We start from the raw sequence: 13,932 nt of genomic DNA, 5'->3' as shown, positions 1-13,932 counted from the left end.
CATAAAGACACGAAAAACACCATAACTTCTTCGTCTGACATTGAAAATAAGTGAAACAAATTGCATTGGAACCAAGACTTGAAGAACTGAAATTCTTGTGAAGACTTCTTTTCCCAGTTCAGCCATTAGGGCTTCTAAAAATAGCTTCAAAGTGGACCCCACTGCACGATCGTATGAAATCATAGCTTTTGATGTACGGAACCTTCACCTGCTGCTTCGAGCCTTTGCCAAATAATTTTTCGGGACCCAAAATACTGCCAATATACATCCTCCATGCTTGGAGGCCATTATAACCTTGCCAAATGACCAAATTGCCCTTGACACTGTGTAGAAGCCTGTTTGACCATTTCAACTCTTCCAACTCACCAAAAACCATTGCCGCATCATCAAAATGTCTAGAAATGTTGCCAACAATGACAACACAACTCCAGAATTCTCCAATTTCCCAACACACATCAATTAATCATTCTGATAATAGATTTTAATCTCAGATTTGATCAAAAAATTAACAAAAGGATAGGTCATTTTGGGATGGCTGGGACTGGAGGAGCGATTTTCCCGGATGGCTTTGGTAGAGAGAGATTGGGAGATGCCTAGGATCCTGATGGACTCCCGGCATTTGACATTGGGGGCTTTCTAGGTTTTCCAAGCTTACAGTCTCAGCCTAAAGCTGCAGCGGCACCGCCTCAGTCCTACACTAATGTGGCACGGCCCTTGCTTCCTGAGATTGAGAGCTTCCCTTCACCAGTTTGAGATGGTTCACTCACGAGGATCAAAATCCCCCAAGCAGCGTATGTAGCACAGCTGAACAAGCTTAAGTTCTCGTTACTGGGGCAACTTAACTTTAGGTTTACATTGATGGATAAGGTACGTGACGCTGTGAAGAACTGGGGATTGAAAGAGGGAGTTTCCATGAAGTCGTTAGGGAAGGGATTTGTTATTTTCTGGTTTCTTAATGCGGAGGACATGACGAGCATATGGAGGAGAAGTCCAATCCGAGTGGATGACCAGACGCAGAGGTTTTTCGACAATGGAGGAAAGATCTCATGGTAGATGATTAGGCAATTACAAATAGATTAACTTGGATCCGATTTTCAAGCTTGCCACAAGAATACTGGCATGAAGATGTTCTTTTATCTATTGCAAAGGCGGTTGGCAGGTCGATAGCCATTGACAGAAGAACCAAGGAGTCTCACTATGGGCATTATGTGAGATTGTGCATGGACGTCGATGACACGGTGCCTCGTGTGGAGGAAATATATGTGGAACGAGAATAGGAGGGGTCCCCGAAGATGTATGTTTTCAAGCAGAAAGTTGTATTCGAGGCCATCTCGCTCCCATGGATGTCGCCGGTATGGACATCGTGTGGAATCATGTCCCAATCGCGAGATTGAGCACGAAGTAGTTGACGGCATCCCTGGTGCCAATCACGTCGATAACCAGGGCCAACACAATAGACACAGGCAAGAATAGCGAGCTAGAGACTCAACAGTGGAAGGGACGATGGCGGTTGAGGTAGCAGAGGTTGAGTTGGACTCTGATAAGGAAAGGATGAAGCAAGCAGCGGATTCGGCACCAATCCTAGTGGGAATTCAACTGGGAGGGAGGAAGATCAGGGAGCCCAGCCTATCTCTCCTACTTCTTCGGCCTCTATCTCTAATTTTGTGGTTGTTGAGACTCCGTTATCACATGTGCAAGGTGGAAGCAATGGGATTAATTTGGGAGGTCTGGTCCCATTACCCCAGGCTGGTTCTCTAGACTAGGCAGAGCCAATGCAAGGTGTGAACCGGGGTGGGCAATTGCCTGATAATCCCTCTCCTATTCTGGTTGAGTATCGTGACAACAGCAAGACTGTTGTGGTGGTTCACATAGATAATACACAAAGGGAAGCTAGGGGAAGTGATGAACCATTCATTGAGGCCCCACGTAGATGACATGCAAGGGAGAAACATATTGAGCAGGGAAATATAATCTCTAGCACGCGACGTAGAGCAAAAGGAGCATTCGAAACTAGAATAGTTGCTAGTAGCCTCGCTCAACAACGTGACGCTGTGTCTAAGCGTCAAGAAATCTCCAAGGAATTCTGATCATGCGATGCCTCTTTTGAAACATCAGAGGGGCTGGTAACAGTAGAGCACGGGCTCACTTGTGAGCTTTAGTGAAAGAACAGAATCCTGATTTCATGTGCTGGGTTGAACCTAAGATTAGCGTCGATAGATTTCCTCGGTGATTCTTCACCTCGTTAGGAATGAACTCGGACTTTATTTCAAATGATTGAGAAGAGGGCCCTGATAATATCTGTTTCCTATGGAAGATGGGGCTACATCGCCCATTGGTAATTCTGAAATCTGAGCAACATGTCTCCCTACGGGTAGAGCTCAATGGGATGAGTAACATTATCTCTGTTGTTCACGTGAGCTGCTTTAGAGCAACTCGACGACAGCTGTGGTGTGATCTGGTATCGATTACAGGAATGGCTTGCCCTTGACTAGTAATTGAAAACTTTAATGCATATCTATATGCAAGTGATAAAAGAGGCCGGGGGCGCTTCAACTTAGTCTCTGCGAAGGATTTTGCTGCCATAAGAGAAACCACTGCGCTGACACCGATTCACTCTCTAGGCAACAAGTTCACATGGACTAACAATAGAAGGGTGGGGAACGTGCAGGTGGTGCTCGACCGAAGCTTTTGTAATGATGATTGGGAACAACACTATGCAGGGTGTGTTCAGCGAGTTCTAGTCCGAGGTTCCTCCGATCATGCTCCCCTTATGGTGTTTAGTGAAGCAGTGCTGCGACCATCTAATATCCCTTTTTGCATGCAAAGGTTCTGGGCTGAACATGGGGACTTTTGTCGAGTGGTGCGAAGCTCTTGGGCTGAACCGGTCATGGGTTCCCCTCTTTTTGTGGTGCATAGCAAGCTGAAAAGACTCAAAGGTCCTATGAGGGAATGGGCCAGAGAGGCTTTTCCCCACATTGATCATGAAATCAGCCGTACCAAGGCTAACCTTGATTCTGTGCAAAGTCTTTTAGATGCTGAAGGATTCTTTGAGGCATTATTGAAGAGAGAGGAGTAGGCTCGACATGATTATAACAAAGCTATTGAGCTGCAGGAGAAGCTTTGGGGTGAAAAAGCGAGAGAAAAGTGGTTGAAGTTTGGAGATCGCTGCTCTAAATATTTCCACCTCTCAACCAGAATGTGGCGCACCAAAAACACCATTCGAGAAATAATCAGAGATGATGGATCGGCTTTGACGGATCCTAAGGAGATTGGTGATCATTTAGTGGCCCACTATGAAAATTTCTTCAAAAGTGGGAGGACAACTAGAGATGCAGGCCTTCTTTCTACAATTCCCTCCCTGGTGACAGAGCTGGATAATGCTATGCTGACCAAGATCCCTTCGCACGATGAAATTAGATTTGCAGTTTTTTATTTGGACCCCACTAGTGCTCCTGGGTCGGATGGCTACCCAGGTACTTTCTATAGGGTGTGTGGGGACTTTATTGGTAGGGATGTCTGTCGTGGCATTCAGAGCTTCTTTAGGGAAGGCATTGTCACTAAAGGAGTGAATTGCAACTTCCTTTGCCTAATCCCTAAACTTGAGAACGACAACAAGGTGGGGCAGTTCCACCCTCTCTGCCTGGGAAATATCTTTTTTAAAATCATCCCTAAAATTATGGCGACCAGATTGTCCTCTATTTTGTACAAGTTGATATCTCCTGAGCAAGGAGCTTTCCAGAAAGGCAGAGTCATTTTTGAAAACATTGGAGTCGCATCAAAGCTAACAAATCTGATGGAAGTAAAATGCAAGGGAGGAGGTTTGGATATGAAACTGGACATTCAAAAAGCGTTTGATATGCTTGAGTGGAATTTTCTGTTCGATGTTCTCAATGCCTTTGGATTTTCTCAGTCTTGGATTCATTGGGTGCACCAAATTCTTCAGTCGACCCAGATCTCAGTTCTGATTAATGGAGGACCTGCTGGCTTTTTTGGGACGAAAAGAGGGTTGAGACAAGGCGACCCGCTGTCCTCTCTCCTTTTTATATTTTCTGAAGAGGTTTTATGCAGAGGGTTAAATGAGCTGCGACATAGAGGATGGCTTAAGGCTCTTGCAGGACCACGTCAGGTGATAACTCCCTCCCATCTCCTTTATGCGGATGACCTATTTATTTTTATGAAGGCAGAGTTGGTTAATGTTAGACGTGTCAAGCACTTCCTAGAGGCCTATGGAGAGTATTCGGGTCAGGTGATAAACCTCGCTAAAAGCAAGGTTTTCTTTGGTCGTATATCAGCTGCTAGAAGACAAAGATTATTATCGGTGCTACAAATTCCTGTGTGTACCTTCCCAACAAGGTACTTAGGAGTGGTTTTGATGAAGGGCAGGGTTAAGCGAGACATAATTCAACCTTTGGTCAATCAGTTTAAATAGAGACTTGCGTCTTGGAAGGGACGCCTTCTTTCCATGGGTGGGTGCAGTGAACTGTTCGTACAGTAATGGGAAGCATTCCTGTTCACAATTTCTCGGTTTATCTATAGCTGATGGGAACTATTGAGGTAATGGAGAGATGGATTCACAATTTCATTTGGTCAGGGGAGGCTGATTGCTCTAGGGCTATTACAGTCCAATGGGATAGTCTGTGTAAGCCCAAGAAAGAAGGTGGAATAGGTGTCCGTCAGTTGCGGGACTTAAATTTGGCGTTGATTGCTAAACTTGCATGGACTATAAAAATGGATTAGTCTACCTTTGCTGTTTTTTTGAGAGGTCAACTTGTGAAAGGGGATGGGTCGCTCAAAAAGGCTATTGGCACTTCCACACTTCTACCAGGCCTTAGGAGAGTTTGGGAATTTGTACAGTCGGCGGAGAGATGGGTGGTTAGAAATGACAACTCTATAAGATTCTGGTACGACAAATGGTTAGATAATCAAAGCATTGAGGACCTAGTTCATCCTCTCCACATTCCACGCAATCAATTGGCTTCGGTTGCAGATTTTTGGGAAGGAGGAAATTGGGCACTGCCGGCAGTTCAAGAACCTGAGATCCAGAGTGTCTTCAATAAGATTCAAGGCAGTGGGATCACATGTCACAATGGGCCAGATAGGAGATTTTGGGCTCATACGACAACAGGCCTGTTCACGGTCAAGTCTGCATGGGAGGCCTTACGTCTAAAGGCTGCTATACCTAACTGGGTCTCGGCAGTTTGGAACTGAGAGCTTCAACCTTGAACTACTGTGTTTGGCTGGCGACTCGCGCATGGTGTGCTTCCCACTGACTACACGGTGTGTTGCAAAGCTGTGCCATTAGTATCTAGATGCGACCTTTGTTATGCGGCCTGTGAAATGAGCCAGTACTTGTTTCTAGACTGTGTCTACTCGCAACAAGTCTAGATGGAAGTGCTCTTTGTATTTTATCAGAGCTAGAGTGGATTCCCATCTATTGAGTTATTGTTTTCTTGGTGGCGCAGGAAGGCCAAGGTGGTTCCCCTCCCTAAGGTATGGGGAGCTCTACTGATTATTTGTTGCCAAAATATTTGGTGGGAGCACAATAGACGTCGCCACGACAACTTGAGAAGATCTCCTACTGAAGTGGCAAAAATATGCTTTAGAGATGTTGGGGACCGCACAAAGGGGAAAGGGGTGCATATCAAAATAGTCTAGGAGCTTACCTTGGCTAGAGAGCTGAAGGTTTCATTCTCAAGGCCACCTGTTAAAAGAATAGTAGAAGTGAGATGGAGGCAACCACCACGAGGTTGGTGGAAATTGAACATTGATGGCTCTTCCTTGGGCAACCCAGGATCGATAGGACCAGGAGGGATATTTCGTGACCACTTAGGAGCTATGTTGAGATGTTTTTCTGAGTACCAGGGAGTGGGATCGAACTACATGGCAGAAATGAGGGCCTTCTTTACACGAGTTAAGCACGCTAGTGAGATTAGCGCTGGAAACCTTTGGATTGAGTGTGACTCGGAAGCTGTAGTCTCATCCATCCTCTCTCGCAAGATATCTTGGTGCCTAATGCAGAATTGGTGGAAAGCCTCTACTTTTCTTGACTCCATCCAGTGGTGTATCACTCATTGCTTCAGGGAAGCAAACTCTGCTGCTAATGCTCTTGCAAACCATGCGGCGAAAAGGAAAAACACCACTTGTTGGTCTGATCCCCCCCCCTTCATTAAGCAGATAGTATACTGGGAAGCGCTCGAACGGCCTTTCTATAGATTTACATAGCTTGATTTTGGTAAGATCGTCATGGTCTAACGCTTTACTAAGGGCAATGCCGAAGGTAACACGTTAGAACACTGTGCTTTCTTTCAGGTGCTCTTCAGTCATTCATTGTATCAATATTTTTACTTTTATAATATACACTTTGCTGACCTTTACCAAAAAAAAATCTCAGATTTGATCCACTCTCAGTCTCAAATTTACTTGTTCACAGTGGTAATGTGGTTGATCATTAAAAACCATTTCAATCCCTGATTTATGTAACCTTGCAGATCCCCTGTTTTATGTTAGTATTTCAGCCAAGTTTTATAGCAACCGCAGGCTAATCTATCAAGCAGATCAGGCCCATCTTTGGGGGTTTTCAAGGGCTGCCAAGGGGGTGAACTCGACCCAAACTTTGGGCCCTTCTGAACTTTTATTTTGCTGCCACTTGAAATCATCTGCTTCTGCAATATCTCTATTTCAGATCTGAATTTTTAAAATTTATTTCCAATCCAGCCATCTGATAGCTTTCTTGGTCCAAATTGGCGTGCATGTAAAAGAGTATGGTTCCCTCCATGAGAGAGAGAGAGAGAGAGAGAGAGAGAGAGAGACACCATTAGCAACCGCTCCATTCTTCTTTGTGGGTCTTTTGTAACCTTGCAACCAAAAAACAAAAATGTCTAGGGCGCCTGCCCTTTTTGATGGGGTACTCCCCTTAACAGGGTCGATGGAAACCAATCCCAATTTATGAGTCGAAGTGAAGGTGGCACAGTGGTGTACTTATTTCTTAAGGTCAGTGAAGTTGGGCCTTAATTGGACTTAAAAGCCCCTGATGTAAGGGTACTGTGATTGGACTAAAAAGATTGCCTGTAGCTAATGTCTAGCCAAATTACTAGGCCATGGACTAGTTTTGGTTGATAATTGGGCACTGATATATACAATACAAATATTCCATCCTTGGCTCTGTTTGGATCTTGAGATGCCAAACTAAACAGCTCGAACTAAGAATTTATCAGGATTAGTTTATTAGATTCCCACCAAGACAATTAAATCCCACATCTGAAAAGAAATCAGTTTCCACAAGTTTAGGTGGAGTTCTCTTGGTTCTTTTTGGACATGGGAATGGAGGCCCAAATATGAAGGTTACAGTTCTCTACGATTCCCTGGTTCAACAAGTGAAGTCCAAGTGAAGCACCACTGTATACATTGAACACTTCTTCTTCATAACTGACACGGATGCTTGAACCATCAAATAAGAAGTTGTCCGAAATCAAGGATTGGGTAAAGGAAACAAGACATGGGTACATAGGAATCAGGCAAAGTCAGCCCAAGGACAGGCTTGGATGGGTTATAATTTGGAATCGAGCTCTTGTTTTCTATTAGACTTGAATTTTTTTTTTCTCTGTAATGCAGGCCAAGACTAGGCTACTTGAACAAATGATCGGGGGAGAGAGCACAACTCAACTACAAAGAGGTCTTCTAAGATGTGTTTGCAGCTCCAAGGGTCTTGCAACTCTTCTAGGATGCAAGAGGGTGACAAAGCTCCTACTCTTCAAGGAAGAAGAAAAACTCTTCAAGGTTTCAAATAATGAATGAACTCTTCTAGGTTCAAGGGGAGAACACATCTTGGTTCAAGAAAAGTGTTTGTAGCAATCTTCACCGCAATATTATTTCATAGCTGTCATGACAATGAGAATCGGTTTTCCTTTTATAAGAAAACAAAGAAAATTCTAAAAGGTACTATAACATCTCAATCCTTGGTTTTTCTATAGTTGAGATTGATTACAAGCATAAAGAAACTTAGTCAAAGATTCTTTTTATCTTGAAGCATGTTTCAAGAAAGACCTTATAGTCTTCAAGAGACACTTTGTAACTTTTAAGAAGGACCTTGGAAGTATAGTTGAAGCCGTGTAGGCCAAGAAAACCTTTGAATAATGAGCTGCCACATCATCTTGTACTAAAAAAATTGAAGAACCATGTTAAGAAGATGAAGAATCACCCAATCAAAAGAGGCCAACTAGGAGGGGATGCTTAGCCAAGAATTAGGTTCACATGTAGGATCTTTATGAGGGTTGGGCTAGATCCAAGGAAGACCATCTTAGGGGTTAGGCTAGATCCAAGGTGAGACTTAGTCCAAGAAATGAACTAGAACCCGAGTAGGTAGACTGGACTGCGCATGTTCGGTAGAAAAATCATCTCTCTTTCAATATAGCTCTGTTTGATGTGATTCAAAATCCATTTCAAAGCAGACTCAAAGGGCTACATCTTTCATTCTTTGGGTTTCTTTAAATCGTATTTTAAATAACCCAAAAATGCCCTTGAATTTGTTATGTGTGCATAAGTAAAATTCTAGTGACAACTTTGGGTTGCCACTTTATTGGTCTTGGTCTTTGCTACTTTTTAGACCAAGAGTTGGTGTTGGGATTTTACTTGGCTCCTGAGCATGATTTTGAAATGGGACCTTCAACCTGCATCACTTTGTTTCTTTAATGATATATGAATGCATGATAATAATAGATAGGTGGAGTCAAGATCCCACATTACTGATTATGATAAACTCAAAAAGTGTGATAAGGAATTTCCTTCTTCTATCAGGAGCAATAACATGACTTACAATGATTTTGACCTAATTATGATATTCTATTTGATTGCATTGTTCTATCAGATACTAGTCTTCTTGTTGCATATCCTAGTTCCTGTTGTAATTCATGGTATCTTATCACCTAGTTGGATGATATCCTAAATATATTATAAAAAAAAAAAATGGGCACCATTTTCTTGCTTCCATGTTCTTCTATTAAATTAAAAAGGACTGAGTTTCCCTCCACCCACGGTGAATGGCCCATTCACCAAGGGGAGGGAGAGGGCAGGAATGGGTATCGGGAGTGTATTTTGGAACATACTAAAAGCCTAAGAGGGGTTTATGAATCCTAGGATGATGGGTGAACCGTCCTCAATGAGTGGAGGAAAACTTTGTCCAATTAAAATCTCGCATCAAATCAAACTGAAGATATAAAAACATGGTTAAGTAATGCATATTTATATATATAAATTATATCATTACATACATGTATCCATAAGAAGAGTTATTGATGATCTTGGTGATGCATCACTTATTATAAGGTGGGACAAGTGATGAGGCATATATCCCATAAATCCTCTGCAATGCCCTAATCTGGTGGTGCATTGTATAGTGCAGCCCTGAGAGCTCGACACGTGGAAGTTGTAACATCCAACGCTGTCGAGCTCGAAAAGAAAGAAAAATAAAAACAAAAAAGTTCTTTGCATCGAGCTCGCACCGTTGGATGAAGCTTCTTCCACATGTCAAGCTCTCATGCCCGCACTACAGTGCACCGCTAGATGCCCGCACTGCGGAGGATTTTAATCCTCCACTTATTTATAACCTTAGGCATTCCTAAACCATCAAGGAATGTAATCTCCTAAATTTAGAGCCTTATTTCCCAATATGGAGATTCACCTTATATGAATTTCCCTTACATGGATCGAAGAAGCTGTTTTTTTTTCTCCACTATTCATGCTTGCCCTCCATGAATGAGAAGATCGTGTCTGTAATTCTCGATCTTGAGTCTTGAATTAGAAGGTAGAAACTTCCATCCGATCATAAAAGAGCCCAAAAGGGCCATCCTCAGCTAACAAAGCCAACTTTACAGGTGCTTTAGCACCTTCTTCGGCTGTCAATATCCCTGTGTTACACGTTATGTCCGTTTTGACTTTGCCTGGATGAACACAGTTTATGTGCAAATTAAGTGGAAACTTCCGGGCTAGAATCCTCGTATAAGCATTAATGGCAGATTTGGAGACTTTATAGGCAGATGCAGTTAATGGCCAACCATTAGCCTTCAACATATCTTCCTTGAAATCCTTGAGAAACAATTGCACTAACTCATCCAACCTTTCTTCTGTTAGATAGTCAATGTTATCCAATTCTGCTTTAACCATCTCGTTGGTTATGAACTGAAACAATGATCACAAAAATGAAATATAATTTAAAAAAAAAAAAAAGAAAAAAGGTACAGTTATCAAGGTCAGTTAGTCCATTACCTTGAGCTGTCCTAGAATAGAAGAGACATTAACTATTGTAGCTGAATTGGACAGTTGAAGGAGGGGAAGTAGTGCTTCTGTGACCATTCTGGTTCCATAGTAATTCGTCTTCAAGCAATTTTCTGCCTTCTCATAAGTTTGCTTCACATTTTCCATCAACTTCTTGTCATTTTCATCCATCTTTTCAACCAACCAGTCACAATTCTAGTATCCAAAAACAAAAAATAAAAAATAAAAAATTAAATAAATAAGTGGTCATTCTTATTTGTTAATGCAAACATCAAGAAACACGAAGAAACATTACAGATTCAAGTAAGGCTGACACAAAGATTTAACGTGGTTTACACATCAATTTTATTTGCTACATTCACGGGTGAATTAGCTGATGATGATTCACTATGTGATGGATGAAAAATACAATTGATATCTCTTTAGAACACCAAAAGTTGAAGCAATAATTCTCCCCATAAAACCCAAACACGAAAATCCCCAAATCACACCTCTCTCTCTTGCTTACACAACATGACAATAAAACAAAGGTAATACTCCTCCAAGTCGGGTCTTGGGCCTATTGGCCCAAGCTCTCTGCTACCATCACAGACCTTACAAAAATTCTCCTTCGAATAGCCACCAAAAATGTCAGAACGGAGTAAACTTCGAAATGAGTACAAGAATTCAAAACACATGTACATAACATTATCCATGAGCTGCAATATTAATATTTGTTTTTTAAATGAAGCTAGTCGTTTATGTTAAAATATTGTATTTAGTGTTGTGGGGGTATTTTAGTCATTCTTGTTATTTCCCATTATAACGGACTCTATTATTAAATAGAGTCGGCTATGTGGGGTCAATTCTGTAATTTTTCTCTCCCCTCATCTATTATCAATAAAGAGGCTTGGATGTTCATTAACACATCCAAGTGTTGAGCTAGTCCTGTAAACGGATCGGATTCGGTTCGGATACAGATCGGATACGGATCGGATGTAATCGGATTCGGATATTTCCTGGTCAAATACGGATACCTCTAAACGGGTTCGGATGTGGATCGAATTCGGATTTTCGGCCATCCGTTTACACCTTTGCCTTGTACAACTCGAACCTTCCTCCCCCTAGTGGATACAACTCACTCTCAATCCATAGTTTTAGATCATGATTCTCTTTTCCTCATATTCTAGAACCTGTTGAATCTTCAAAAACCCCATAGATCGTTATTTACTTAATTTTTTATAATTAAGTATTCGGATTTGGATTTCTATTTGAGTATTCGGATTTTTTTTCGGATATCTCTAAACGAATACGGATGCCCCTAAACGGATATGGATGCGGATCGAATTCGAATTTTCAGTTATCCATTTACAGCCCTACATTGAGCTCTATTCTTTCCTGTTAACAGTTTATTTGCTCACAACAGCCTCAAATATCTTATCACAAAAAGTTTATAAACATGCCCTTGTACTCCAAGCAAGCAAGGTTTTTATATGTGAAATCATCATCAAACCTATAGTTTAAAGAGACAAATAAATAGCAAGAAAGCTGCTGCAAATATGTTCAGAACAAAAATTAATTGGTTCTTATAATTCCAAAATTCCCAAACAGAAAGTTACATTTCGGGACTTACTGACGTACGTTCCCTAAAGGTTTTTCTAACCTCAGGATCTGTAAACGTTGCTCCACCCACACCTGCATTGTTCACCTGCAAAATAATGAAGTCTTCAGATTCACTAGGATCCTTTCATTTCTTAGGCTCTCGGCAGGTCTGTCTTTGTAAAGATTCGTATAAAATTAAATTTGGGATCTGCTGGTACATCCTCACCAAGATATCAAGTTTTCCGAAATGGGTTTCAATAAAGCTTGCCAGTGAAGCAATACTTGCAGGATCCTTTACATCTAGTTGATGAAAAACCACATTATCAAGGAATCCAGATGTTTTGAGAGACTCAACAGCTTCAATACCCCTTTTCTGGTCTCTAGCTGTTAGAACAACCATTATCCCATTGGAAGCTAGCTGACGACATATCTCCAATCCAATTCCTTTATTGGATCCCGTAACAACCGCACACCTGAAAGGAAAAAACCACATCTTTATTTATATATACTTGTAATTATAAGCACTAGTAAGCAAATAAAATTAGTGGTAGTAGATCGAAAATAACACAACAATACCTCTTTCTTTGTGGGTTATAATTGGTTCTGTCCATCTTATATATCTTTTTATGCAAGAGATCAATGGAAGATGAACCCGTTGGGCTTGATTAGAGGAAGACTAGTACATTTTTAGTTTTTTTGTTATCTCCTTCTTGCCTTGGTTTTATTGGAAGGAACCATTCAATAATTGGGGGAGAACGTGTGGTTGTTGATTGTTGTTTCTCTTTTCTTTTCTTTTCTTTCGATAGGTACACTTAAACTTAGAGAGTCCGTGACCTCCTTTTGTGAGTGCATAAAAGTTATCGAAAAACTGAATGCATAAATATACATACATATACATACATGGGATGCATGCTAATGCAAGGAAGGTATTTGACTGAATTTGGGCTGAAATTTGACACCTATGACTATTCCAGACCATGACCTCCCTATCCAACGGCTAAAATAACCACATCAACTACTAGGGCATATAGGAAAGTTTGAGAACCTTGTTTCCTAACTTTACTATCGTACATGCTTTCTCATACTCGAATTTTTTAATTTTTATCCTCCCAAGTGCAGTGGACGCATTTTAAATGTGCATTGGGCAATGCACTGCACTTTAGAGGATAAAAATCCCTCGTACTTTGTGTCTTCACTAACACGCACACATTCTCTCTCTTCTATGGTCTTATGGGCCCCCTATAGGGGTGTCAATCAGTCAGGCTCAGTCGGGCCTAGCCAGACCTCACAGTGCTTAATGCCTACACCGTGACCACCCGTTTATATAATCAAGCCAGGCTTGGATGAGCTCGGTCGAGCTCGAGCTATAATCGGGTAATATAATCAGGCCTTAAACAGTTCAGAACCGGGCTATGGGCCTGTTTAAATCTAAACAGGTTTTAAACAGTGCATCCATTTTTTAGTAGTGTGACACCCGATTTTGTTCCTTTCCAAATCTGGGATTCGTGACTCCACCCAAGTTAGGTTCTAATTTTCAAAATACTTACAAGTGACAACCATTACAGTCAATTTATTTGCCTTTAGACTTGGATGCCTTTTTTAATACTTTAAATTGTAATTGCTTATTTTCTTTGTGCTCTCTTGGGTGCAATTAGAGTTGGTGAGAAATCTGCTACTGTAATAGTGTAATTGGTGCAACATTTCAGGTAAAGTATCTCCAATTTGGTCAATTTCATATAATTTCCTTTTAATTTCAACACACAGGTAAATATTGACATAGCCACACAGGGTAGACCACAAGAGAGAAGGGGAGGGGAAGTTTACAAGTTAAAGGGTTGGGCTGGTCAAAACTAGAATTGGTCGGTCCAGTCAGGGGCCCAACGGGTTAGAACCCCTCATTGGGACCACTCGATTAGTAAATGTGTTGAGCTTAAACCTGACAAACGGGCCAGACTTTAGCTGGCTCAGTAGCATCTGTTGGGCTGGGCCGGGCCTAGAATTGACACCCCTAGCCCCCTATATATGAACCATGATGCATTGCCATCATGTGTACCCTTTGGCTTGGGATGTAGGATGCCAATA

The 13,932-nt window shown here is 41.6% G+C and overlaps 2 protein-coding genes and 1 long non-coding RNA gene across 3 annotated transcripts; 1 reads left to right on the top strand and 2 right to left on the bottom strand.

Moving 5' to 3' along the window:
- The first annotated feature begins 3,196 nt into the window (after window positions 1–3,196).
- Window positions 3,197–5,208, top strand: LOC122644835. Its single transcript, XM_043838214.1, has 2 exons — window positions 3,197–4,353; window positions 4,761–5,208. The coding sequence occupies exons 1-2, from the start codon at window positions 3,197–3,199 to the stop codon at window positions 5,206–5,208; spliced, it is 1,605 nt and encodes a 534-aa protein (XP_043694149.1).
- A 4,573-nt stretch (window positions 5,209–9,781) lies between these two features.
- LOC122646478 (salutaridine reductase-like) lies at window positions 9,782–10,459 on the bottom strand. Its single transcript, XM_043840043.1, has 2 exons — window positions 10,261–10,459; window positions 9,782–10,173 (listed from the first exon to the last, which is right to left on the bottom strand). The coding sequence occupies exons 1-2, from the start codon at window positions 10,438–10,440 to the stop codon at window positions 9,793–9,795; spliced, it is 561 nt and encodes a 186-aa protein (XP_043695978.1). The 5' UTR covers window positions 10,441–10,459; the 3' UTR covers window positions 9,782–9,792.
- Window positions 10,460–11,910: 1,451 nt separating this feature from the next.
- Window positions 11,911–12,460, bottom strand: LOC122646479. Its single transcript, XR_006330626.1, has 3 exons — window positions 12,427–12,460; window positions 12,077–12,323; window positions 11,911–11,956 (listed from the first exon to the last, which is right to left on the bottom strand). It is a non-coding gene; the product is annotated as an uncharacterized LOC122646479 (long non-coding RNA).
- Between the last annotated feature and the right edge of the window lie 1,472 nt (window positions 12,461–13,932).

Source organism: Telopea speciosissima, chromosome 11 (assembly GCF_018873765.1).
Source record: "Telopea speciosissima isolate NSW1024214 ecotype Mountain lineage chromosome 11, Tspe_v1, whole genome shotgun sequence".
Taxonomy (NCBI): Eukaryota; Viridiplantae; Streptophyta; class Magnoliopsida; order Proteales; family Proteaceae; genus Telopea; species Telopea speciosissima.
This window is presented reverse-complemented; position numbering and strand designations above follow the sequence as displayed.

What these genes read in the sequence shown, in the direction of transcription:
- LOC122646478 (XM_043840043.1), bottom strand. Translation starts at nt 10,440, where the DNA reads ATGGATGAAAATGACAAGAAGTTGATGGAAAATGTGAAGCAAACTTAT. An exon ending in CTATTCTAGGACAGCTCAAG is followed by an intron (nt 10,174 to 10,260) that starts GTAATGGACTAA and finishes TCATTGTTTCAG; the next exon opens with TTCATAACCAACGAGATGGT.
- LOC122644835 (XM_043838214.1), top strand. Translation starts at nt 3,197, where the DNA reads ATGTGGCGCACCAAAAACACCATTCGAGAAATAATCAGAGATGATGGA. An exon ending in GTGTGTACCTTCCCAACAAG is followed by an intron (nt 4,354 to 4,760) that starts GTACTTAGGAGT and finishes TGTTTTTTTGAG; the next exon opens with AGGTCAACTTGTGAAAGGGG.